Genomic DNA, 24,645 nt, shown 5'->3' with positions numbered 1-24,645 from the left:
TCGGTGCCCCGGGGCCGGCCCGGGCGGAGCCAGCGCGGCGGCGGCGGCGGGCAGCGGGGAGGCGGCGGCAGCGCGGCCGCACCATGGGGGCCTGTCTCGGTGTCTGCTCCCTGATCAGCTGCGTGAGTGCCCGCCCGGCCGGGCTGCGGCGCGGAGCGGGAGGGGAGCGGGGCTGAGCCCGCTCCCAGCGCCGCAGCGGCGGGCGCGGCCCGGGGGCGGGGAGGGGGGACGGGGGACGGGACGCTGGGGGTCCGGAGGGGGCCCGGGGAGGTCTGGGGGGCACCCAGGGGGTGCGGCCCGATACACGCCGGAGGGTCTCGGGGTGGTCTGGGGGACATCCCGGGGATGCGGCCCGGTGCACCCGGGGGGGGCCAGGGGAGACCTGGGCCCGCTGCAGCCGGCGGGGGGCGGAGGAGATGCGAGGGGTTCAGGGGAATGCAGGGGACCCCGGCGGGATGCAGGGGACCCCCGGGGGGGGATGCACCTCTGTGTAGCCGGGGGGCTGCCCAGGGGGATGCAGGGTACCCCCGAGGGGATGCACCCCTGTGTAGCCAGGGGGGATGCAGGAGAGGCCCAGGGGGATGCACCCCTCTGTGCCTGGGGGGATGCAGGGTGTCCCCGGGGGGATGCAGCCCTGTGTAGCCAGGGGGATGCACGGGAGGCCTGGGAGGATGCACCCCTCTGTGCCTGGGGGAATGCAGGGGACCCTGGAGGAATGCAGCCCTGTGTAGTTGGGGGGATGCAGGGTATCCCCGTGGGATGCAGGGTACCCCCGGGGGCATGGACCCCTCTGTAGCTGGGGGATGCCGGGGGCGCCCAGGGGGATGCCGGGTGTCCCCGGAGGGATGCACCCCTGTGTAGCTGGGGGGATGCCAGGGACGCCCAGGTGGATGCACCCCTCCATGCCTGGGGGGATGCAGGGGATATCCGGAGCAGGGCATGCCACTGCACCCGGGGGTGTCCAGGGAGGACCCAGAGGGTTCACCTCAGCAAACTCTGGGGCTCGTGAACGGCATGGTCAGGGGGAGCCTGGAGTTTGAGGGCACCTAGGGTTGTGCACCCCAGTGCATCTGGGGGATGCGGGTACCCACGGGGACCCCATGGGATGCTGAGGGGCCGGGGCGTCCCGCCTGGTTCTCACTGCTGAGCCCCAAAGCGGGGGGCTGGGGATGGAGTAAGAGAAGGAGCCAGGCCGGAGGGTGCAAGTCCATGGGCGGGGGGGCTGTGTGTGGGGTGCCATGGCCCAGGGCGGGTGCAGGGTGCGTGATTTGGGGTGCCGTGCCCGGTGACGTAGTGTGCGTGCTTCAGGGTGCCGTGCCCAGTGACGCAGGCAGCTGCCCACAGCCAGTGCTGCCTTTCCTGGCGCCGCCTCACCTGCGGGCGCGGGGCCAAGGCAGGGCTACGCAACCTCCCCAGGAGCCCCGGCCTGGAAACGGGGCCGGTTTTGCAACTTGACCTCAAAGTTTTGGAGGTTTAACGAACGGAAGCTTTTGAAACGTAAGGTCCGACGGAGGATATGCAAGGCCTCTGTCTGTAACACAAGTCCAATACTTTTCCTTATGGGCAGGTATCGGAAAAGCCGTGAGTTACTCTGGGGCAGGGCTGGGGAAGTTTCTGGCCTAATCCTGTTCTTTTTTCCCCCAGAAAACTATTCTGGCACAGGCTGCGGTAACGGGGTAGAGTTACTATATAGGTTTAGTTCTCCTATTCCTTTCGGTGGAGCTGGTTGACTAAAGGGGTGTTTTAGCTCAATTCTGAACTGAAAAACCACAACAGGGGAAAAAAAAAAAATCACCCCCAAAACGGAACAAAACCCCTCATCTTTGTATTTTTTTTAATTTTTAATAAGAAAATCTGAACTAACTCCTTCTGGTCAGCCTGCATCATTTGACTCAAAGCAGCATCAGATTGCCAAGCCATCTCTTCTGCACTCTCCCATTAAAACTCTACAAGCTGTTCCCGCGTGAAACTTTGCACCACGCTAGAAAATTCTCCTTTTTTCTGCCTCCAGTGATTTGCCAGACTCTGCCCACCGCTGCCACGAGCGGTGCAGTTGTCTTGAGCTGCCTTCCCTGGAGGACAGGGCTGGTGTTTGCCAGCAGAAGCCTGCTCAACCCCAAGCAAACCCCGGAGGTGTGTGCAGCCCTCCGGCATGGTTTGGGCACCTCGTGGGGACTATCAGCCTCGTTGTACCAATGCAAAGCCTCCTGCCAGATGTGGGAGCAACCCACCAGCCTCCCAAGCCTGTGCCTGGCCCTGTGGGTTTGGTACTGATTAACCTGCCGGGTCATTAATTCAACAGGAGATAAAGACCGGTTGCTCAGCATTGCTTTGGGTTGACTCAGTCTCTGCATCCCTGGGTTTGCTGGGGTGAGGGCAGCTTGCAGAAGATGTGTGGTTGGGATGGTGGTGTTGGTGTTGGGCTGGTGTTCTTGGGCTGGTGTAGTTGGGTTGGTGTAGTTGAGCTGGCGTTGATTTGGTATAGTGGGGCTGGTGTTGATTTGGTGTAGTTGGGGTGGTGTTGATTTGGTGTAGTTGGGGTGGTGTTGCTTTGGTGTAGTTGGGCTGGTGTAGTTGATTTAGTGTAGTTGGGCTGGTGTAGTTGATTTAGTATAGTTGAGCTGGTGTTGATTTCATGTAGTTGGGCTGGTGTTGATTTGGTGTAGCTGGGCTGGCGTTGCTGGGTTGGGGTGGTTGGGGTGGTGGTGTTGCATTTCCCTGTGTTGGACTGGGTGGACAATGCCTGTCCATCTCCGCCCATGCTCTCCCAGCCTCCAGGCAGAGGAGAGAGCACAGCAGCCCTTCCGTGCGAGCCACGCTGGAGGTGAGCTGGATTTAATGAGGAAGTTGATAGCGAAACTGGAGAGATTAATCTTTCATCTGCAGCGGCTGAAAACCGATGCTTTCTCATTAATCCGCCGCTCTCATGCTCCAGCCACTTCCTTTGGCTGAATTTTTCCGGCATGCTCTTTGGCTGTTGGCCACGTTCATACTTACGGGCATCTTAGAAAGCCTTTGCAAGGAGGTGTATCAGAGCGTGTCCAGCACTGCCTTAACATGGGAGGATTTTCCTTGCTCTTAATCCTTTTGCTTTTTAAAGAAAAAGACTGAATTCAAGAGGTGCCCGGGCAGCAGGTCGGGTTAGCACATGGCACAAGGGATCTGCACAGAGGGGGATACCCAAGAAGGGCACCAGGAGCTGTAAAGAAAGGCTGCTGGTGACACGGGACTCTCGCGTTACTGCTGCACAAAGCAGGTCAGCGGGATGGGGCTGCTGTACCCCGTTACCTCGGCAGTTGCCTTCCCGTGGTTGCAAGAGGCCGTAAAACCTGAAATACAGCCATGGAGCTTGGCCCTATAAGAGTCGTCCTTGAAAATAAACCTCCGGCAGGCTCCAGGGATGCTGCAGGCTCTCAAAAACCTCTTACTAGGAACCACCTCATCCACCTGCAGCTTTCCCAGAGGTCAACCATGGGGTCTGGAGGCTGCAAGTGGAGCAAGGGTTCCCCTTCAGCCCAGCTCCATGGTGGCGCTGGGGACACCCCTTCACCCCCCTCCACCCGCACTGACCCCCGGGAAGATGTGATACCCAAGGCTGTGCCCCCTGCAAGTCTTCAGTGGTGCTTGGACCTGGGGCTGAACCCCCAAATCCAACAACCTCCTAAACAACAACAAACCCCATGGTTTTCCAGGCCAGTTGCAGTGATTTTGGGACTGGTGCTTTTGATTTCGATTGGCGCTGAAGGGAGAGGAGCTGGAGGTATTGATGCGCTTAAAGTTAAGTGTAGGTTAAAGTGCTTTGCTAGGTCGGTCAAATAATGCAGTAATTCTGCATTAAAAGTGGTTTTTGTTGTTGTTCTCTATTTTTTTTTTTTATTTGAAGGGGAAATACAGTAACTCTGGCACATTTTAAATGCATTCTTGTGCAAGTGGCACATTTAATGAGCCTGAAAGGAAGCAATCTCTAATTGCAGGCTGTTTTTTCATGCTTTCAAGTTGAAAACATAAAGTGATGTCTCTTGAGTAGCTCCTGGAGAGGCGGGATGAGGGTCCCTGTGGGATGCGGATCCCTGTGGGATGCGGGGGCTCCTCTCGCCCGCCCCAGCTCCTGTGGGCACCCCCAGCTCAACGCAGCCTCTGGTGGGGCTGGGACGCAGGGCTGGGATGTGGGTAAAGAGGAATAAATCAGGAAGAAGGGGATTTTTCTCAAATAATAATGTGCTTACGTTTAAGAAAGAAATTCAAAGCCACCTCTAGTGATTTGGGGGCGTCAAAGCGATCACTCGTGGGCATCCGTGAGCATCCCTGGTGAGGGAGCTGCGGGTGTGATGTCCTTCTCACCCAGCAGCTCAACATCTGGTTTTCTTTTCTGCCACATCCGTTTTTTACACTAATTTTAGCAATAAGAAATGTATATTTGAGTTGATATTGAGCGATATTTAATTAATATTGATTGCTGGGCATAATTAGGAAGTACATAGCCATAATAAACACACAACACATGCGCGTCCCTGAATACTAAAGCTGGACTTTAGTGTTAAACTAAATAATAGTATTTATTTATAGTATTTATTTTGAGTATTTGGTGTTTAGTATTTATTTAATATTTAGTATTAAAATTTAGTATTAGAGTATATATCTTATACTCTTTTTATAGAGTATATATATTATACTCTTAATTTAGTATTAGAGTATATAGTATTAGCGAGCTGGACTCTTGTAAGTGCATCTGGCTGGCTGATGTGTCTCAAGTGCAGGAGAAGAAGAGCTGTTCAAAGGGAAGAAATGAAGTATCGAAAGGAAAATAAATCAAAAAGTTAGCTTGTAAATAGAGGGAAGGTAGTTTGCTGAGGCCCAGAGATGGTCACGGGATATCATAGGAAGAAGCTGGCTGGGATACAGGAGTTAAAAATGCCCAGTGCTGTAAATTTTGAAATAAGTAGATTTGGGAATGCATTTTAGCTAGAGAAAAATATTTGGAAAGTGAAGCAGTAGTATTTTAAACAAATTCTGGCTATTTAATTCCTGTCGGTCTCTAGGCAATACCTGTAGCTGGAAGCTTGCCAGCGCCTGCTTGGGGATTTCTCATTGCTCCCTGGGCCGGTGCGTGGGACGGGGGAGGCTGTGGGCTTGCGATGGCTTCAGTGAGGCATTAAAAAAAAAGGAAATAACCTGAAGTTTCCCTATTTTAGAGGACTTGGGGTGTATTTTGCTGTTGCATTGCTTGGGCTGCCTGTCCCGAGAGCCCCGCTGTTCCTGCTCACACCACGGGGAGCCGGGCAGAGTTGGGAATTCAGTTTTAATTTAGTTTTTGGGTTCTTTGAGGCTTTATTTAGGACTTTAGCCCATCTGCTCGTTTACACGGGGTCAAGGCTGGCTCCTGGTTCAGCGGCCAGGAGGGCATTGCCACCTGCCTTGCCTTGATGCAAGACATTGGCTTTACTTCCCCAGCCAACCCCGACAATTCCCGAGAGCGCAGCAGCTTCAGTGCAAACCTGAGAGACACTTGATTCCCCTATTTTTTCCCCAAATATTTAACATGGGACCTTCTGCTCACATGACATAGTGGATTAGTGACCCAGCAGTGACAGGCCATCCCAAAACCTTCTTCCATTCTCTTGCCTGAAAATGCCCTATTTATTCTCCAACTTCACCTTCTTTTGGGAAAATAGGGGTTTCAGGATGTGGCAGCGAGCCAGGAGATCCCGGGGCTGGTGTGGGTGATTAAGAGGCTGAAAATCTTCCCCGTCTGGATGAGGGATGCCACAGTCAGGGCTGGCTATGGCCGTATCCTGCATTCCTGCCCCATCATGGGCTTTAAAACCTGTTCTGCAAAACCCCTGCAGCTGTTCTTCCTCTAAGGCAAATGAATGAGGCACTCCCAAACCTTGTAGGTATTAAATAGGCAGGTAAATATCCACATTGTCGGATAAGCTGGTGAGAGCAGTGTATACCAGAGCAGCAAAAAACTCAGCTCAACTCAGCTCAACTCAACTCAACTCAGCTCAACTCAGCTCAACTCAACGCAGCTCAGGTGGGATGCAAACAGCATCTCCCTCATGCTCCTCTAGTGATGACTTGCAGGAGCCAGGGAAGTCTAAGAATAAAGTTTAATAAAAAATTACTTTTTCTCCCTGCAAGCCTTATTCTGTGCAACCCTTGTGCAGGAAACTCCTGCCAATGTTTTGCTAGATAGTAAGGTTGGGTTTTGGTAAGCTGGGGCTTCCCCAGTTCCCCGCTCTGCACCCAGTTGCGGCACAGCAGTGGGAGCCCCTGGAGTGAGGGTGCACCTGGCAGTGCTGCCGATGCCGAATTTGGGAAGCCGGGACCCACCACGGACTCCCAAGGATGCCATGCCTCAGTTTCCCCACCTGTAAAATGGCCTTTGGGGAAGGGGAAGATGGCAGAACATGTTTCCCCATGATGCTGATATCGGTGTTTTCCCCATCCGGTATTAGACTGAAAAGGCAGCCTTAAGTTATTGTGCAAGCTCGTTTTATTTGGTAAAGAAAGGAGGCTCCTGCAGGGCAGTGCTTTGTTTTGACTGGAGCCTTTTTTTGCATGCAACTGCTGGGGAGCAAAAAAGAAGACGAGGGTGTCTACAGGACTCTCGGTGTCATTTTCCAAGTTGGTTCGTTATTGCAGTCAACCCGTTCCTGCAGCTCTTTTGGTTTTCAGCATCTTTTTGGGGGGGTTTGGGGCCATTTCCATGAGGTCCCATGGGGTGTGGGTTGCGATGCTGGCTGGCGAGAAGCTCTAAGCAAAGCCCTCGGCACAGCGGTGTGGATTCCCGGGCAGATCTTCGTACGGTTTGACCTGGGCACATGTTTTGGGGCCAATTTCGACCCCTCCGACACAGGGATGCTGTCATTGCAGGTGTCCTGTCTCTGCGGCTCTGCGCCATGCCTGCTCTGCGGCTGCTGCCCCTCGGCCAAGAACTCCACCGTCTCCCGCCTCCTCTTCACCTTCTTCCTCTTCCTCGGCACCCTCGTGTCCATCATTATGATAATCCCCGGCGTGGAGAAGGAGCTGCATAAGGTAAATAACTCACAGGGGTCATTGGGCTTGATTGCCGTGGGGAAGAGGTTTAGCTCGTGTGGGTACGGGAGGCTGAATCAGAAAGTGAATTTTTGGGATGTGATGTTGCTTCTCTTCCTTTTTTTCTGAGCATCTGGCTGGGAGAGGGTGTTCTTAACCCCAGTTATCCATGGAGGGGACAATGCAGTGGGATAATTTCATGCGTTATCTAGTTTTCCCAGATATCTCCCAGGAAAGTTTCCTATATCCCGTTTTTGGGGGTTCAGCTGGCCACGTGACTTGCAAGTCATGGAGGTGGGACTTCAGATGCAGGGAGCTGAGGACTGCCAGCCGAGCTAATGCGAAGGCTGGGCCAGGCTTTTTGGGAAATGCTGGTTTCATCCCAGCTTTCCACTGACCTGCAGGGTGGCTTTAGCTGTGTCACCCCGCCGCTGTCCCCGAGCAGGCCAACCGCTTGCTTTACGGATGGCATCGGAGCAGTCACGGGCTGGCCCATCTTTGGTGGCACCAGGGCTCGTGGTGGGTGCAGGACGCTGGGGTGATGCTCACCCTCCCGTTGCCTTTGCAGCTCCCTGGCTTCTGTGAAGGCAGTGGATCGGTCCTGGGGGTCCAGACCCATGTCAACTGTGGCAGCCTCCTGGGCCACAAAGCCGTGTACCGCATGGGCTTCGCCATGTCCGCCTTCTTCTTCCTCTTCGCCGCCATCATGGTGTGCGTGCGCAGCAGCAAGGACCCGCGAGCCGCTGTGCAGAATGGGTGAGCGTTCGTCCCTGGGACAGGGGGATGCTGGTGTGGGGACAGACCCCCCCTTCCCCCGGGTTCCCGCTTGCAGACCTCCTCTCTCCTCCTGCAGCTTCTGGTTCATCAAGTTCCTGGTGCTGGTGGGGATCACAGTGGGGGCCTTCTACATTCCCGACGGTGCCTTCACCTCAGGTGAGGAGCTGCCCCCGCTCTCCTCTGCGTCTCTGGGTTAATCCTCAGCACAGGATCAAACCCGGGGCTGCCATCGGCATCCCAGCTGCCGTGTGCTCCTGCCATTGCCAAATTCCCATTATCCCTGCTTTTAACTGTTTTTTTCTCTTCCCCTCAAGTCTGGTTTTACTTTGGTGTGGTCGGCTCCTTCCTCTTCATCCTCATCCAGCTCGTCCTCCTCATCGACTTCGCCCACTCCTGGAGCCAGCTGTGGCTGCGCAATGCGGGCGAGAGCAACGCCAAGGGCTGGTACGCAGGTGGGTACGGCTGGCACCGCAGAGGGTTTAGGGATGGGGAAGCTCATCCTGGGGGTGGGTGACGCTGAGCTGGCGGGGACTCGGGGCTCTGCTCCAGCTGCTTTCCTTTTTGCTTTCTCCCCCAGCCCTTTGCATCGTCACCTTCATCTTCTACGCCACCTCCATTGCGGCCATAGTCCTGCTCTACGTCTACTACACCAAGCCCAAGGGTTGCACGGAGGGCAAGGTCCTCATCAGCATCAACCTCATCCTCTGCCTCATTGTCTCTGCCGTGTCCATCCTGCCCAAGATCCAGGTGAGGCGGCGGGGGACACCTGGGAGGCCGGTGGCCATGTCATGGCGGGGTACAGGACCAGCCCTGAGCGCCTGCCGTTGTGTTTGCAGGATGCTCAGCCGCACTCGGGGCTGCTGCAGGCGTCCCTCATCACCCTCTACACTGTCTACGTCACCTGGTCTGCCCTGGCCAATGTACCAAGTAAGCAGGATGCGGCCTCAGGCTCAGGAGGCGGTTGCACGGGGCAGGACCACACACTGGGGTGGGTGCTTTGCCCTCCCGGGTCTCTGGGGGCTGGGGAAAGGTGCTGAACCCCCTGCGTGTCCCCCCCAGCCCAGACCTGTAACCCCACGCTGCTGGTGAGGAACAGCACTGGCTCGGCGATGGCCACCCAGCCGCTGACAACCTGGTGGGACGCCCCGAGCATCGTGGGGCTGATAATCTTCATCCTCTGCACCCTCTTCATCAGGTGAGGACCTGGCTCGTGTCCCCAGGGCCTGCACCGTCCATCTGCCTGCCCAGAGCAGAGAGGCGTTGGGTCGCTTTTAGGGAAAGGCGATGCTGGAGGGGAGGGTGCAGCTTGGTCTGGGGTTTTTGTCACTGCGTGCCTCTTGCAAAGCCATCCCTGTCCCCAGGGACACGGGCAGGCTGCGCTGCAGGGCCGTGGTCACAGCTTTTAGGGTTTCCACCCAGCTGCATCCCCCAAACTTCCCTGCCCATCCCGGGGGGGGCTGAGCTCGGGCTGGGGGGCAGCCGAGGAGGCAGCAGGCAGGCAGCCCTGAGCCTGCCGTCCCTCTGCCCGCAGCGTCCGCTCCTCGGACCACCCGCAGGTCAACAAGCTGATGCTGACGGAGGAGAGCACGGCTGGGGCGGGCAGCGAGGCGGCGGCCGTGGAGAGCGGGCTGCACCGCGCCTATGACAACGAGCAGGACGGCGTGTCCTACAACTACACCTTCTTCCACCTCTGCCTTCTCCTCGCTGCCCTCTACATCATGATGACGCTCACCAACTGGTACAGGTGGGCAGAGCTCCCGTGGGGACCGGGGACTGTGCCCCTTCCTCTGCGTCCCCTTCTCCTGGCGTCCTCGTGGCCTGGGCATGGCTGTTTGCTGAGATGCATCCTTGTGCAAGCCCGCTTAACGTGCACCCTAATCAGCATTAATTATTTTTAGGTAGTGTAGGGCTGCCAGCTCCCCGCTGCAGCATCGTCTGCTGCAGCCTGGGATCCCTTGGGATGTGGGGGGAGCAGGGACCCAGCCCCCGGGGTGCTGTAGGCTGCAGCACCAGGCTTGCATCCCCTGGGTGAGCTGTGGGGAGCTGCGTGGCTGCGGGGAGCTGCGTGGCTGCGGGCACAGGGCTCCTCTGCTCTCTTCTCCACGCTCTTTGCATTGCACCCATGGCTCGGTGCTCGCAGCCTCCATCCCTCCCCAGTGTAGTTGCTGCCCACCGTGCTCGGGGTGCACAGGGGGATGCCACCCTGATGGGTGCCGCCTGCTTGTTTGCTGTTTCAGGCCAGATGAGAGCTTGCAGGTGCTGACGAGCCCCTGGACGGCCGTGTGGGTGAAGATCTGCTCCAGCTGGGCCGGGCTCCTGCTCTACCTCTGGACGTTGGTGGCTCCACTGGTACTGCCGGACCGGGACTTCAGCTAAGGTGGCCCCGGGCATCCTGCTGCTGGGTCAGAGCCATGGTGGCCTTGTCCCTTCAGGCTGGGGACAGCCCCAGCTCTGCCTTAGCCTCGGGTTGTGCATGCAGGAGCAGCTGTGCTGGGTTGTGCCTTCTTGCAAGTCTTCTGTTTTCATTTGAAAAGGATGAAGTGCCAAGCAGGGAAAATCAGCAAGGGCTGAGAAAGACTTGAGGATGTTTTTAAAGCTCCTATCATCTCCGTGTTTGTCTAGTGCCTTTGGCGGTGCCTCCATACCTTCTTCTAGCGGAGACTGCTGCCTTGCCTTGGGAGGGTTTGGTTTTCACCAGCTGCTGTCGTCTTGCCTGGTGCCCCGGGACCGCAGTGCCTTTGGAGGGGCTCTGGGGACCGGCCGTGTACTGGGACGTGGGCACTGGCCGGTGTTGCCTCCCCAAACAGCCTGGAAAAAGCGAATCCTGGGGCTCTGTGGCTGGAGGCAAGCATCCCCCTGCATCCCCCCAGCCTCGGTGGTGGCTCCAGCTCCTGGAGGGCTCTGCTGCCCAGCCGTCCCCGTGGGAGGGAGGACAGGGCCCTGCTCCTCGCTGGTGCACGGGTGGGTTTCCCCCGGCTGTGCTGGCCTGGCCCCAGCGCCTTGCCTCGTTAATAAAGTCTCGTTTGGAATAAACCTGGCAGAGTTGTCCTTCTGGGGTCTTTCCTGCCGTCTGCGCTGGGTGCATGGGAGGTGGCGGAAGGGGGCTGTATTAAACAGCCGGGACGCCGGGGTGAGGGCCCAGCTGGCTGCTCCGTGGGCGCAGGCAGGGGTGGCATCGCTTTGGGGCACGGCGGTTTGGAGCCCTGGACCCTGCTGCCAGCCTGTGGCACCCCGAGAGTCGCTGCTGCAAGCGGGGGGCACGTTGCCTGCAGGGCGGGCAGTGGTGTGAGCAAAGTGGGGTGCCCACCAGGGGATGCACAATGTACCCACGGTCTGAGAGTGCACACGGGGATGGCGTGAGCACCACGGGGGGGTACACACCATGCTGGGATGGGGTGCATCGCATGCTGGGGTGTATCCCGTGCAGGGGTGCCCCCAGGGGGGTGCACACTGGGGCAGGGGGTCCCTGTCTTGCAGCGGCCGTGGGAGGCGAGAGGTGCCCGTCGCCCACCCAGCCGGGGCTCGGCCCTGTGCTGGAGCAGCGATGCAGCCCATCACCGTGGCCAGGCTCGCTTCGTGCGGGAGGAGGGGGCTGGGGAGGGGCGCTGGCCGCGCAGGCAGCGGGGCGGGCAGGAGCAGGCAGGGCCGGGCCGGGCGGTGCTGAGCGGGGCCGGCTCCCAGCCACGAGGTGGAGCTGGCAGCCCGCGCTGCGGAGCGCACCCTGCACCCGGCACCCGGCATCCTCACCCTGCACCCTGCATCCTCACCCTGCATCCTGCACCGGGCATCCTCACCCTGCATCCTGTACCCGGCACCCGGCATCCTCACCCGGCACCCAGCACCCTCACCCTGCACCCTGCATCCTCACCCTGCACCCTGCATCCTGTACCCGGCATCCTCACCCTGCACCCCTCAGCCTGTGCCCTTCATCCTGCGCCCTGTACCCTTCATCCTGCATCGTGCACCCTGCGCCCAGCATCCCTCAGCCTGTGCCCTTCATCCTACACCCTTCAGCCTGCACCCTGCACCCGACATCCCTCAGCCTGTGCCCTTCATCCTGCACCCTGCACCCTTCAGCTTGCACCGTGCCCCCTGCACCCAGCATCCCTCAGCCTGCACCCTTCATCCTCCACCCGGCATACCTCGGCCTCTGCCCTGCACCCAGCATCCTGCACCCTGCACCCTTCCTCCTGCACCCTGCACCCTTCATCCTGCATCCTGCACCCTGCACCCTGCACCCTGCACCCTTCATCCTGCACCCAGCATCCCTCAGCCTGTGCCCTGCACCCTGCCTCCTGCATCCTTCAGCCTGCACCCTGCCTCTTGCACCCTGCATCCTGTGCTCTGCATCCTACACTGTGTCCTGCACCTTATACGGTGTCCTGCATCCCGCACCCTTCACCCTGCATCCTGTGCTCTGCACCCTTCATCCTGCACCCTTCATCCTGCACCCTTCACCTTGCACCCTGTACCCTGCATCATGCATCCTGCATCATGTACCTTGCACCCTTCATCCTGCACCCTGCACTGTGCATCCTGCAGGCAACCCGTGCTGGGCTGTACAGGCGGTGTGAGCAGTGCTGGGGTGTGTGGCCTGGGCAGTTGTGGGGCAGATGCACTCCCAGCAGTGGGTTTGCAGATGTCCCCCCGTTTGCCACTCCAGCCCAGGCCGTGCAGGTGGGGGGCTGCAGGAGCCCCCACTGCAGACCAGCTGCGCAGAGCAGCAGCGCTCTGGGGAGCTGACTGGCACCTGGGTAACTCCACACGCACCCTGGGCAAGTGACACTTGCCAATGCAACGTGGTCCCCACAGCCTGCAGGGACACGCTCAAACCTTTCCCGTGATGAGCTTTGCTTTTTGCATTTCCCACCTTTCAGGAGAGCAGAAAACCACTGCGCGGCTGCAGCCGGCCCCTCCCTGGGCTGTAGCTGCTGGCCTCATCCGCGGGCAGTGCCTCATGAAATGCCCAACCAGAGCAAGGCCCCAGGAGGCAAACCCAAGGCTCTGGCCGCGGGAAAGGTGCCCTTGGCTCCCGAACGGCAGCCCCAGCTGGGGAGCCTCTGCAAGGATGAGGATGGCTCCGCAGAGCCGGCAGCACCCACTCTGGCTCCAGCAGTGACACGGCAGCGGCTGGAGGTGACACAGTGACAAGGTGTCCCACTCAGGACAAGTCTCCAGCTGAGCCAGCAGCAAGTCTCTAGCTACCACCAAAATGCCTTGTCCTTGGGATTTTCTCCGAAACAAGAAATGCTTGGTCTTTCGTTCGGCTCTCCAGCTGTTTCCGAACAGCTCCAGGGTGACGCTGCTGGAATAACCCAACGGCGAGCGCCCACGGGCTCCTTCGCCTGCCTCGACTTGGGGAGGTCTGGATTGCACAAGGGTCCGCTACAAGATTTATTGTCACGTCATGCCTCTTATCCATTATTTATTTAAATACGAATAATCTTTGCTTGCTGTTTTCTTTAGGAGACATTTCAAACCGCCAGCAAATAGGCCTCAATGTAATGACCATCGCATCCCCAAAACGACAAGGGAAACTGAGGCAGGGTGAGTCGGGCTGACTCGGGCTGTGCTGCGACAGCTGCCGAGCCACGCTGCCTCCTTTGATTTTGGGTTTCAGAGGAGAAAAACATCCCGCTGGTGGGTTATTGCCTGTAGGATGTGACTGTCCCATCTGACTGTATTTATCTATCCATGTTCGTCCAGCTGCGAAGCAACCTTGGCTGTATATTTTAATGCAATTTAAAATAAGAAGGGTGTATTGATGGCAAACCCCCCCCCCCCCAGGCCTAAGTATGATGCGAGGGAGGCTCACAGGCAGAGATGCCAACTTCAGTCTAGGCCCTTACAATCCCCTCCCGGTGCTTGTCATGGGAATGGAGAGCTGTGGCTGTTCTGCGTTTGCTCGTTAGCGAGTAAGGCCCAGTTTTGGGTTCAAGTGTGCTGTCATCTGCAGGCAGGGAGGTGCGACGCAGCCCCTGCCAGCTGGGCATCGCCGCTGAGCTCAGCCGAGTCCGTGGGAGAGGCTGCGGGGAGCATCCCGCGGAGGCTGTCACCCTCCCGCTCGGGACAGAGGGACAACCTGCGGCACACGCTGCCGGGCAGCCCCGAATTACAGCTGGGATTCCCCGGCCGCGGCTTTGCTTCACGGCGCTGCTGGAAAAGGGATGCACCAAGGAGAGCTTGCATACGTGGGGGGTGCACTGCTGTCGCCGAGTCAGTGAGGCTCTGAAAACTTCCTTTTTATGGCAATTGTTGCTTCCGAAGGGAAAATGTCCCCATGCCGTGCAGACACCCCGCAGCAGCAGCGATGCTTTTGGAACGATAGTTGGGTGTTTAAGAAATATATAGCAGGGTCTGGTTGCTCCAGCTCTGCTAGTGATGATGAGCTACAGGCTTTCTCTGCAGCCTGCCCGGTTCAGGTAGCATCCTTGGCCTCCAGATCCTGGTGGCTTCAGCAAACGGCCCATTCGTGGGCATGGGACGGCCCGTGGCACTCGCAGCCACCTTGTTCCAGAAGCGGAGCAGCCCCCTTCATTCTAATTTTCTGGGTGAATAATTCATCAGCAAACATCTGCCATCTTTCGCTCAGCAGAAAACACAGCCCTGGGTTGGGTCCCCTCCCTGCCTGTCCCTCCCCATTATGCACCCGCATCGCAGCCCCGGCCCGGAGAGCAGGATCAGCCCATGCACGTGCCAGGAAACCCATGCACCGGCACCAGCACCATCTACTGATGTGGCTTTAATTACTTTATTTTGCTCTCAATGGGGGGGACCTCAGAATGATGGATATGAGGAAAATAAGGGTAACGTGGGAAATGGGGGGACCCAGGCAAAGTCACTCAGCAGTTTGCTTTACAAAAGATAACTGTGATCACTGCGTTGCCAAATCAAACTGAATTTAAACCCAGGGACGGGGACGGTACCCTCCTGGAGCTGCTCGGGTCATCAAGGGGTTTAGGACCGTGCAGAGGGGGGACCCCCCAGCAACACCCAGGTCCAGGGTGCCGGGGGCAGCCGCACTCCCACACCACTCCCCTGCCCGCCCCGGTTCCCAGGCGATGCCAGCGCTGCCAGGGGCTCCGCAGCATCATTTTGTTCTCTTTAATGCATGGTCTCCCTTGTTTTTTATTTTATTCATGGGATTAACACATCGGGCAGCAGCCGGACTGGCTTTTTCTCAAAAGAGGAGGGGAAAGCGTTTACATAATTCATTTAAATGAGGCACCCGGGGAAATCCAAATTGGACTTCCAGCATATTTACAGTGCCACGCAGAGCCCCATGATCCGCATCTGGAGCCATTAATGCCTCCCAGACGGACCACAGAGCATGTATAATTAATTGTGGAGCAAAGCCATTGCCCAGCCTCTGAAGATAACGCTCAGAAGCAGAGGCAGCATCTCCAATGCTGTCCCCCTCGAGGCGTGGATTTATTTCAGTGGGTCTTTTCTCTTCCTGAAGAAGCTCAGCCAACCTTCCTCGGGGTAGGAAGATGCTGGGGAATTGGTGGGGTTAAAGCAGCAGGAGGAATAAGCCGGGCTGGGCTGTGAAATCGCGGTTGCTTGGCTGGGCTCGTGGGCAAGCATCATCTGCGAGGGCTCCTCGCGTTGGAGCCCAGCAGAGCCCAGCGGCGATGGGCAGGCGTCAGGGCTGAGCCCTGCCCTGGGGAGGGGGCGAGAGGGACCCCACAGAGGGAAAAACCCCACTACAGCGGGGAGGAAACGGCCCAGCACCAGTTAGCCCCAAATATCCCCATTTCGTTTTGCAGAGGCATGAACCAAGCATCCTTTGATGCACGGGGAGGTTTGCTGCTGGGGAGGCCGCGGGGGTGCTCCAAGGGACCTGGCCCCGTGCTCAGCCCCCTCCCTGCCCTCGCAGAATTGCTCCCCGCGGTTTCCACCCGGTGAAGCAGGGCTGATAGCGCTCCCTTGGGTGCTCTCCAGCTGCAGCGCCCGGAGGCAGAGCCCGGTCCGACCTGGGCCGGCTGCCAGCCGTGGTCTGGGGTGGCGGTTTGTGGGTTTCTGAGAAGGTGCCCCCGGCCTTGCACGGGGCCACGGGGCCACCTCAACCCACTCAAACACTTCATTTCTAAAACTTTGGAGCAGGGAGTGACAACCCTGCCTCCCCGCTGCTTTCTGGAGCTGCTTTCTCTACCTTCAGCATTGCTTTGAAGAGCAAAGGAGGGATGCAAAGGAAGACAGGGAGTAAAAAAAAAAAAAAAAAATCAAGCTTGAACCCTGCTGCTAGAGAAACATCTGTATCTATAAATATCCACCGATGTGAGTGGGAACAGACTGTATCTCCAGCAGCTCCCTAAGGCAGCGGAGCAGCCTCGCCCCGGCTAACCTCATTCCAACACACACTCCTGTAACACACACTTTGCAGGCATTTTGGGGGGATAAAAACCCCAAAACTGGTCTTTAAAAAAAAGGAAATAAATGAGTGTTGTCTTCTTGTTTGCAGCTTGGTCACAGGGAAGGAGAGCCGCAGCCCTGGGGATGTGACCGGGTGTCTGGGGTGCAGCAGGGCTGTCCCACTGGTCCTCGCGGGGACATGATGTCCCACTGCCGGTCCCCACCCTGCTGTCACCCCTTTCAGTGACCTTCTCCATCCCTCCAGCCTGGCTCACGTACGCTCAGAGAAACCCGCATCAAGTGCAGACTCGCTTCTTCACCATGCACAAACCCTCCTGCTGCCACAGCGGCCCTGGGGCAGGGAAATGCTTACCCAGATGGGAACCCACTGGGCTCCTGGCGAGATCCATCCGTGCCCTGGCTCTCTGCAGGAGCCCAGCACCAGCCCTGGGCAGGCAGGATGGGATGGTGGCCAGGAGGACTGGCCCACAGACATACCAGTGCCCAAGAACTTTCTCAGCAGGGTTTTGCTCTGCAAGTGCTGACCATCACTGCTCCAGGTTGCTCCCACTGGGGACACGTCCCTCGGTGTCCAGCCAGGGACAGGAGGGGGTTGTCCGAGGCCACCACCTCTGCCACCTGCACCGGTCGGGATTTCCCATCAGAAGTGCTCTTAAGACAGGTGTTTCCCACACCCCGTACAGCTCACACCGTACAACGCTCAGTGGCTCTCAGGGGTCTGAGCCCTTTCCAGAGGTGCATGCGACCTCCTGCTGCCCCAGAGCCATGCCTGCTGGTGCAAGAAAGGGAATGAGACAGGGACCTTTCCCTGGGGCAGGAGTTGCTGAAGTCTCAGCTGCAAAGAGGTCCCTGCAAGGTCTTGCTGGTGCTGTGGCAGGTGGTGGTTCCCACTGGTGAGGAACATAGCACGTTGAGGTTTTCCAGATCCCAGACTAGAATTAACACTGGGCCCAGAGACATGGAGCCAGCTCTGAACACCCCAAATCCTTCTTCAGACCACATGGAGTCAGCAAAGGGGGAGATGAGTTTGCTTGGACTCTGCAGTCCTCCCCCATGCAGCTGGTTGGGGGAGGGGGGTACATACGGGGCACCCCAGAGCCCCTCCAGCCAACAGCCACAGGGTCATCCCACATTGCTCCGTCGTCCCCCATAAAGAAAATCCCATCCTTCATCCCTCCTTGATAGTAGGAGCCTGCATACACATGCACTTCAAGAGATTATAGGGCGTCTCCTTTCCCATCTCCAGCAAAATTACCTTCTTCCAGCTAAATCCCACTGCCTCACTGGGGCTGCCCAGCTCCCTGTGACACTCCATGGGGTGGCCCTGCCAGGCTGCTGTCGGGAGGCTGTTTCTGCCAGCCACGCAGCACCACTGCTGTGCTTTTATCCTAGCATCATCTATGTTATCTGTGCTTGGATCGGGGCCATGAGCCCCCGAGCATCCCCTCAAGCGCAGCATCATTTGGCTCAAGGAAGGGGGGGCTGAGCCCCCCAGCTCAGAAGATCCCAGGGGGCTAAGCAAGGAGTGGAAACATTTGCTCTGACAGGCGCTTGCACCTTTGGCACTTCCAGCTGGGTCTCATTTCCACTTTTTTTCTGGCTTCCCTCCTCCCACAATGCTGGTCAGGCGACACGCCGTGTCCCAGCTTTGCAAGGACTCAGCTCGCTCCAGGTCCTGGAGAAACCCCATTCCGGAGAGCATCCTCCCCGCCGGCCCGCTGCCGCCCGTCACGTAGGGCTGCCGCAGATGTCCGCGCCGCCCCGTGCGGGAGGCGCTGGGGACCCTCGGAGCTGGCGCGCGTGTCAGCGATGAAGGCAGCGGTGTGGGAAGCACAGGCTGCCCTTACGTCACCCTCCTCCACAGGGTCTTCTCAAGAGCACCGGGGCAGTTTTGTTTTGTTTTTCCCTTTTTTATTGTGTTTTTTCTTTCTTTTTTTTCCCCTTCTCCCTGTAACAACTAGGACTTTTGATAAGCCACCTCCCTCCCCCTCTTTTCCTCTCTGACTCATTCCCTTCTGCCCTTGCAGCCGGGGATGTGCAGCTCCCCACGTCCTGCAGCACCACGCTCCCCCGGCCGGGCGGCCTGCAGCAGCAACGCCAAAAACGCAGCCCAGGAGGGGCAATCCCGGGGCCAGGGACAACGAGGGACTTGACGCAACAAAGTGAACATTTTCTTCCCTTTTGTACCAATTCCAGCAGTGAATTTCAATGCAAGAAATAAACAACTCACTCATCTCAAAGATGTTCATAAGCAGAAATCCCCCTGCCCCAGCAGCAGAGGGGTCATTCATGGAGCATTAATGCAGCTGGGAGATGCGGCAGCAGGAGGACAGAGTCCAGCCACCGAGCCAGCCTGCTGCTCCAGGCTGCGGCACTGTCCTGTGCCATCCCCGTTAGAGTCCCGCTGATGGCCGGGGAGGGTGCGGGACTGGTTACCTGGGGTCCCACCATCCCCGCTGGGCTGGAAGGGGTTGGCTGCTGATACCTGGGGTGAAGGAGATGGCTCCCTCAGCCCTGGTGTTTGTCCCCCAAATGGCAGCCTGACCTCGCTGGCAAGCGCTGTCACATGGCAGCCACACGCTTCATCCTTTCCCCACACCGGTGTTAGTGGCCTGCAAAGCCTATGAAGTAAAAGCACCTGAAGGCTGCCGGTCCTTTTTCTGTCCCCAGGGCCCTCCAGCTGCTCTTGCAGCGGTTTTACTTGGGCAAAACGGCAGGGAACAAACCCCCTGCTGCCCCCAGCCCCTTCCATCCAGCTCCCCATGGCTATAAAGGATGCAGCGATCCGCAAACCCAGTCACTGACTCCTCTTTGAGCATCACACCCCAACCCCACATTTAATCCCAGCACCCTGCACCAGCCCAGACCCACTAGCCCCATTAAGGGGAGCTCATAGCCCATTAAAGGGGGTTAAACAGCCTGGAGAAGTGGCCAGTGTCACAGGGAAAGCCAGGCCAGCGCTGGGGTTATAAACTGGTATTTGTGACACCCAAAACCGCATGGGACACCCCTTGCTGTGGCATAGCTCACCCTGGAGCCGCAGCAGTGGGAACGCACACATGGGTTCATCGCTCCACAGTCCCATTCCGGCCTCCAAATGCAGGTGGGCTGTTAATAATCAGCACGATTTGGGTCAGTAATAAATAAGGCAATATCACAACTAGTGGGGCTGTCGCAGGAACACTCGTGGCCAGCAAACAGCCCGCGTCGTGCTCAGGGGAGCATCTGCAGCACCATTACTTCGTGCTGCTGCAAACAGCTTTTGTGCTGAAAAATCAGATTCAAAGGGAACTGTTGCAGTTTTACTAAGTTGGAGGAAATTTGATTAAATAAACAAACAAAATGGCCTTTCAGCTGAAAGGAATCGCTCCATATGCAGAGCTCCTGCCAGCCAGGCCTCCCAGCTCCCCCATGCAAGGGAGGGAAGGGACCGAGCATGGGCTGGTGGCATCTCCCCATCCCGCTGCTCTCTGTCACCACATGGACCTCCAGGAGCAGGAATCCCCCCAGGCTGCTTGGCGCTGCTCACACTTGCAATCAGGTGCAACCTGAGCTTGCACTTAATTAGCACAATTTGTTGCTTGGGCTGAGTAAGGCGATGCCACTAATCCATGCAAAGGAGCAGCTGAGCACACACAGCCTCTCATCCACCTTCTCCCAAAGGCTGGTTATATCACCTGCGGGACAAAACCCAGTGTGGGTGGCAGGGCTGTTCAAACAGAGGGAGATTGGCAGCTGGTGGAGAATTAGTCTATCGTGGGGACACTGATGCACGACGGAGCTGGGGTGGCTGCTGTATGAGAGGTGTGTTAGTGCGGGAGGTTTGCTAGGGGCAAGGAAGGGAGCACACACGTGCCCAGAGGCAGGGACCAATTTCTGCTCAGCTCTGTGCCTTTTCTGTGATGTATATGGTTTGCAGGAGGTCAGGCAGGGGAATGGGCAGGGGGTACAAAGGCAGGAGTTGAAACAGGTCAAGTTGGAGGTTCACATAAAAGCATGGATGCATCCTAGTACAATGCAGTGATGCTAAACGTGCAAAAGATTTTGGAGGCAAATGTAGTAGGGTGTTACAGAAATGTAGTTTGATCCCTGTGCATTTGTGTCAGTAAATGTCTTTTTCTGCACTGAAGTCCTTACTGGTGCTCTGGAGAGGGCGAAGCTCCAGGCTGTGCTCTCCGGTGCGCAGGGAGGGTGAATCTTGGTGCCGCTGAAGTGCCCGCTCCTACACGATTGCAGCCTGGATTTGCAGAAGGATTTAAGGGCTTAGCTTCCACTGCTCAGACACCAAAGTGCCTTTGAGGGTCTGGGCTGGAGGATTTACATGCAATTCACCGCTGTCATTTTGTTGCTTCTAGTGGAAACAGCTGGGAAGTGAGGAGGGACGAGGCCTCCTCTCGCACCGGTGCCCCGAGCTCCCACTCTCTGCGCGCTGCAGCTGCGGCCATGACCATGGTCCCTTCTGGGTCCTGCGAAAGGAGCCCAGACCTGGCTGCTGGTGGCGTTGGCCTTGCATTGCTCTTCCTCAGTGCCAGATTGCTTTGCCTCCTGGATTTTGGGGGAGGAGGACTTTTTGCCAGATTGCTTAAAACCCTGCAAACACACATTTGTGTGCTAGAGACCACGAAAGCCCCCCAAAGCTGGGACCCAGCCAGATGGATGCATGAGCAAGCTGTTGCCCAAGGAAATGAGTTGCTGTGGGAGCTGAGGTCCCAGGGGGGTGACACCCACAGCACCCCGCAGGCAGCAGCAGCACCTCAGCCTCCGCGACCCCCTCCTCTCCCCTGCTGCCAGCCCTGGGCAGGGTGCAGGCAGCAGCGGGAGGCTGGGGTAGTGGGGGGGTGCATCTCCACCCACAGCAAACCATCTGGGGCTGCAATGAGTGAGGCTCAGCTGATAGCAAGCAACGTTTCCAGCGACCGTGGGCGCGGGGACCAGGGTGAGGACAGCTCGTCTCTGCGGCCCCCGCTTCCAGCAATGCTGCTGGGGGTAGCTGGGGCTAGGAAATGAACAGATGTGTTTTTTCCAGGAGATAAGGTCTAAGGAGGAGGTAGGGGAAGGTGCTCTATAAAACTGGTTGCTCCAGAGAGGGACCTGAACAGGGAATGAAAACTGCTGGAAGAGCCTCTTCCCTACGCAGGGCACCCGGGTGCCTGTCCCCGCATCTCCCCGGGGACGGCAGCTGCTCAGGCAGCCTCTCCCTTTCTCACAGTCTTGCGCTGTGGTTGTCATGAGGATATCAAAAATAAATGAGCAGCTCAGGCTCTCGCCTGGGGAGTTGCAGCCTCCGTGGCTGGATGCAGCCATGGTCACACTCCACCTCTGCAGCTACCCGTGAGGCTGTTCCAGCACAGCCAGAGTGGGAGCATCCGACTGCTCGTGATGGAGCACCCTGAGCACACCCACACCCCTGGGGCAGATGGTTCTGCACCCAGAGCTGGTCCTGGATCATGCCCTGTGTCACGTCAGGGCTGCCCGTGGCTGCAGCAGGCACAGGAGCACTGTGGGCATGCGGGGTCCCATCCTGCTCGTGCTCAGCTGCCCTGGGACATTCCCTAGTGTTTACTCCAGGAGCTCAGAGTGCATCTGTAAACCCGCATGAGCCCATGATCAACCCTAAATGCATCATTCCTGACAGATGTTTCTCTCTCTGGGCCTTAAATCCCCTGGAGAAAAATTAAATCCCTCTGACCCTGGGAATGCTGCATCCTCCCCAGGCAAACCCCTCCGGTGCTGGCCCCGCAGGCCCCTCACCGCAGCGGCTGTTCCCGTGCTCCCCATGCACCCCTGCAGGCAGGCGACACTGCGTGCCTGTGCCCCCCTCACACCCATCATCGAGCAGCCTGGAGCCTTCATGTGTCTTGCAGTTATTTTCCTGTTTACACGTCCCAAAGCGCTGTTTACTGGTTGTGACAGCTTGACACGGCTGACTCATGCTCAGCTTGTGATCGGCTCTAACCCCCAGCTCTTCTTCTCGCTGAGCTCCCACCAGCCCCTTGTGCCGTCCCATGTTTGTCCCACTGAGCGGCTCAGCCTGGGCATGGGGGCTTGTGCTTGTTCCTCACACGGGGCTGCCTGGTTTTTCACATCAACCTCTCCGGATCTGCGAGAGTGCTGCAAATGCCAGCCCTATCCTCCAGCGTGTTGGTGGGACTGCTTTGGTGCAACCTGGAAAATGAATATATTCCTTCTCTGTTCAGAGCCTGTAGTCATGAACAGGAGTGCTGAGCAGCACTATTTAATGAAGAGCATTAATGAGCATTATTTAATGAAGATATTGGACTTCTATTGTCTTTCCTTTGTCATTATTTACAGTTGGAGACACTGAGGCATGATGACTTTCTCAAGGACATCAAGGAAGCCCATGTACAGCAGGAAATAGGGTGTTTTGGTCCCAGACCGATGCTCTGCCCTCTCTTGCACGCTGCCCTCAGCGCTCTGCTTCCTCTGGTCCTTCCCACACTGCACTTCTCAGCCACAGGTAGGACCAGAAACCAAACGAAACCCAGCCATTGTCTGAGCCTGGGGGGTCTTCTTCTGGCACCCCCCCCACCAAATAGCTGCGTAAACCCAGTTTCTTTACGAAACCGGACTAACAGAGTTCGCTGAAGAGAAACGCTCACCAGCACCGCAGCCTGACACAGAAAAGGCTCCAGGTGAAGATGGTTTAATGAGAGTTTGTTTTCCAGGATTTTCTCTACCCTCTGCCCCATGCTTTGGTAACCAGGCAGCTTCAGGGTGGGCATGCGCTTGTTAATTCTTCCCTGATTTTTACGAATTGAGCAGCTCAATCTGTGCTGAATTGCAGCTTTCCCTTTTCCCAAGCAGGTGCGAGCCATAGTCTCAGTGAAGTAAATCGCAGAGATTCGCCCCCAGAAACAAACTCTTGGGGCTGCGAGCATCAGCCACAGACTGCCAGTTCCCAGTCCGCAACATTCCTGATGTGCGTTGTTTTTAAGGGAGGATGAGATGGGCCTTAATATGGTTTTGAAAAATGATGCAAGCTGGCAGGCGGGATTGCTGGATCTTATTTGCAACTGTGCCGTGCCCTGGGAGATTGTGAAAGGAGCATGAATGTGGCCGTAGCAAAGCTGTTCTCCTTTCCAGGGACACCGTGCATCCCTCGGCAGACATCCCTTGGCTGGGCTGTCCAGCCTGAGGGGAGAAAGACAAGCAAGGTCTTGAGAGCAAAGGAGGCTGAGTGGAAAATGAGATGCAGGAGGGACTGGGAGGTACGTGGGAAGAAATCCTTAAGGATTCGCATAGTCAATAGTGGGGCTCATCAAAGAACGGGCTTTGTTAAAAAAGACAGTGGAAAAGACCATAAAGACACCACTTAGAAAAGCTTTGTAAAGGCCAAGTGTTGTTAAATGAGCTGAAGCAATATAGAAATCGCCCCTTCTAAGAATAATAAAGAGGTTTTATGTGTACAGGGTCTGTCGAGAGAAGCAGCAGGCTGGATCCAGCGTGACAGGTCAACCCAGCAAGGCTCTCCTCTAACAGGAGCACACACCTCCTGGGGGGGTGACTTTATGAAAGCCGGGGTGCAATTGAACCCAGCTTTCTTGCAGTTGAACCCTGCCAGGCTTTCTTATGGGCAGCTCATAGGTCTGTCTCAGGTTGCAATCAAAATAATTTCAGTATTATGGCTTTTTTTTGCTTCCTAGGAAATGTGGCTGCAAGATCTCCTTTGTTCACCACATATTTTCATGTTCTAAAGCACTTTGAATGTAAAATTTGAGGGTGAATCATATTTTTGCTTTAAATAAAACTCCTTCCATACTTAAGAATGTGTTTGTCATCGATTGTGTGACTCCTGTGATTGAGCAGTGGTTAGAAGAAATAAAGCAGCCAATAATCATCCTGAAACTCCACCAAGGAGTGCTTTATTGAGGAAGGCATAATGAAAGAGGCAATGTTTGTGGGAAGAAATAATTTTTTTTTATTAAATCAAATTATATAGCTGGAAAATAAGGACTAGCTTTTAACCACAAATCAGAGTATGTCCCTGGACAACAGCAAGTATGTCCATTTTTTTCTCTATATTCTATTTAATCTAATGATGGTTGTGACTCACCCCTGCGGACCTGCCTCCCTTCCATCCTCATGCAGGCAGAGCTGTCACAGCTCTGTTACACCGGGACGATAAAAGTCATGTTCTCATCTGCCAGGTGGATAAATTTGTTAAATGATTTTTGGAACAGGTCTAGACACAGAGGAAAAAAATGTTACATTTCCTTGCTGCATATCCCTCCTTCCTCTGGTCCTTTTTCCGTGAACTCCTCAGGATGCTGTTCCAGGAGACCAGGAAAGCGTCGGGTGGTCCCTGCAGCTGGGGCTCTGCTGGTGGCTCGCACGACATGCGTGTTGGTGGCTTTTTCTCTACTAAATGTCACAATCCTTTTTAGGCAATAAAAAGCAGTTGGGAGAGCTGGCCTTATAAGTCAGAAAACTTTC

The 24,645-nt window shown here is 56.7% G+C and overlaps 1 protein-coding gene across 1 annotated transcript; it reads left to right on the top strand.

Annotated features, from left to right (window-relative positions):
- Window positions 1-10,853, top strand: SERINC2 (serine incorporator 2). The gene is made up of 10 exons (XM_087760845.1): window positions 1-122; window positions 6,877-7,038; window positions 7,607-7,794; window positions 7,892-7,971; window positions 8,130-8,267; window positions 8,393-8,562; window positions 8,652-8,742; window positions 8,875-9,010; window positions 9,347-9,559; window positions 10,053-10,853. Exons 1-10 carry the CDS (start codon window positions 84-86, stop codon window positions 10,189-10,191), a joined length of 1,356 nt encoding a protein of 451 aa, XP_087616971.1. The 5' UTR covers window positions 1-83; the 3' UTR covers window positions 10,192-10,853.
- The last annotated feature ends 13,792 nt before the right edge of the window (window positions 10,854-24,645 follow it).

This window comes from Nipponia nippon, unplaced genomic scaffold (genome assembly GCF_047370975.1).
Source record: "Nipponia nippon isolate SJK-2023a ecotype South Korea unplaced genomic scaffold, ASM4737097v1 scaffold_23, whole genome shotgun sequence".
NCBI lineage: Eukaryota > Metazoa > Chordata > Aves > Pelecaniformes > Threskiornithidae > Nipponia > Nipponia nippon.
The sequence above is the reverse complement of the archived record's forward strand: the minus strand, read 5'-3'. Positions and strand labels throughout refer to the sequence as shown.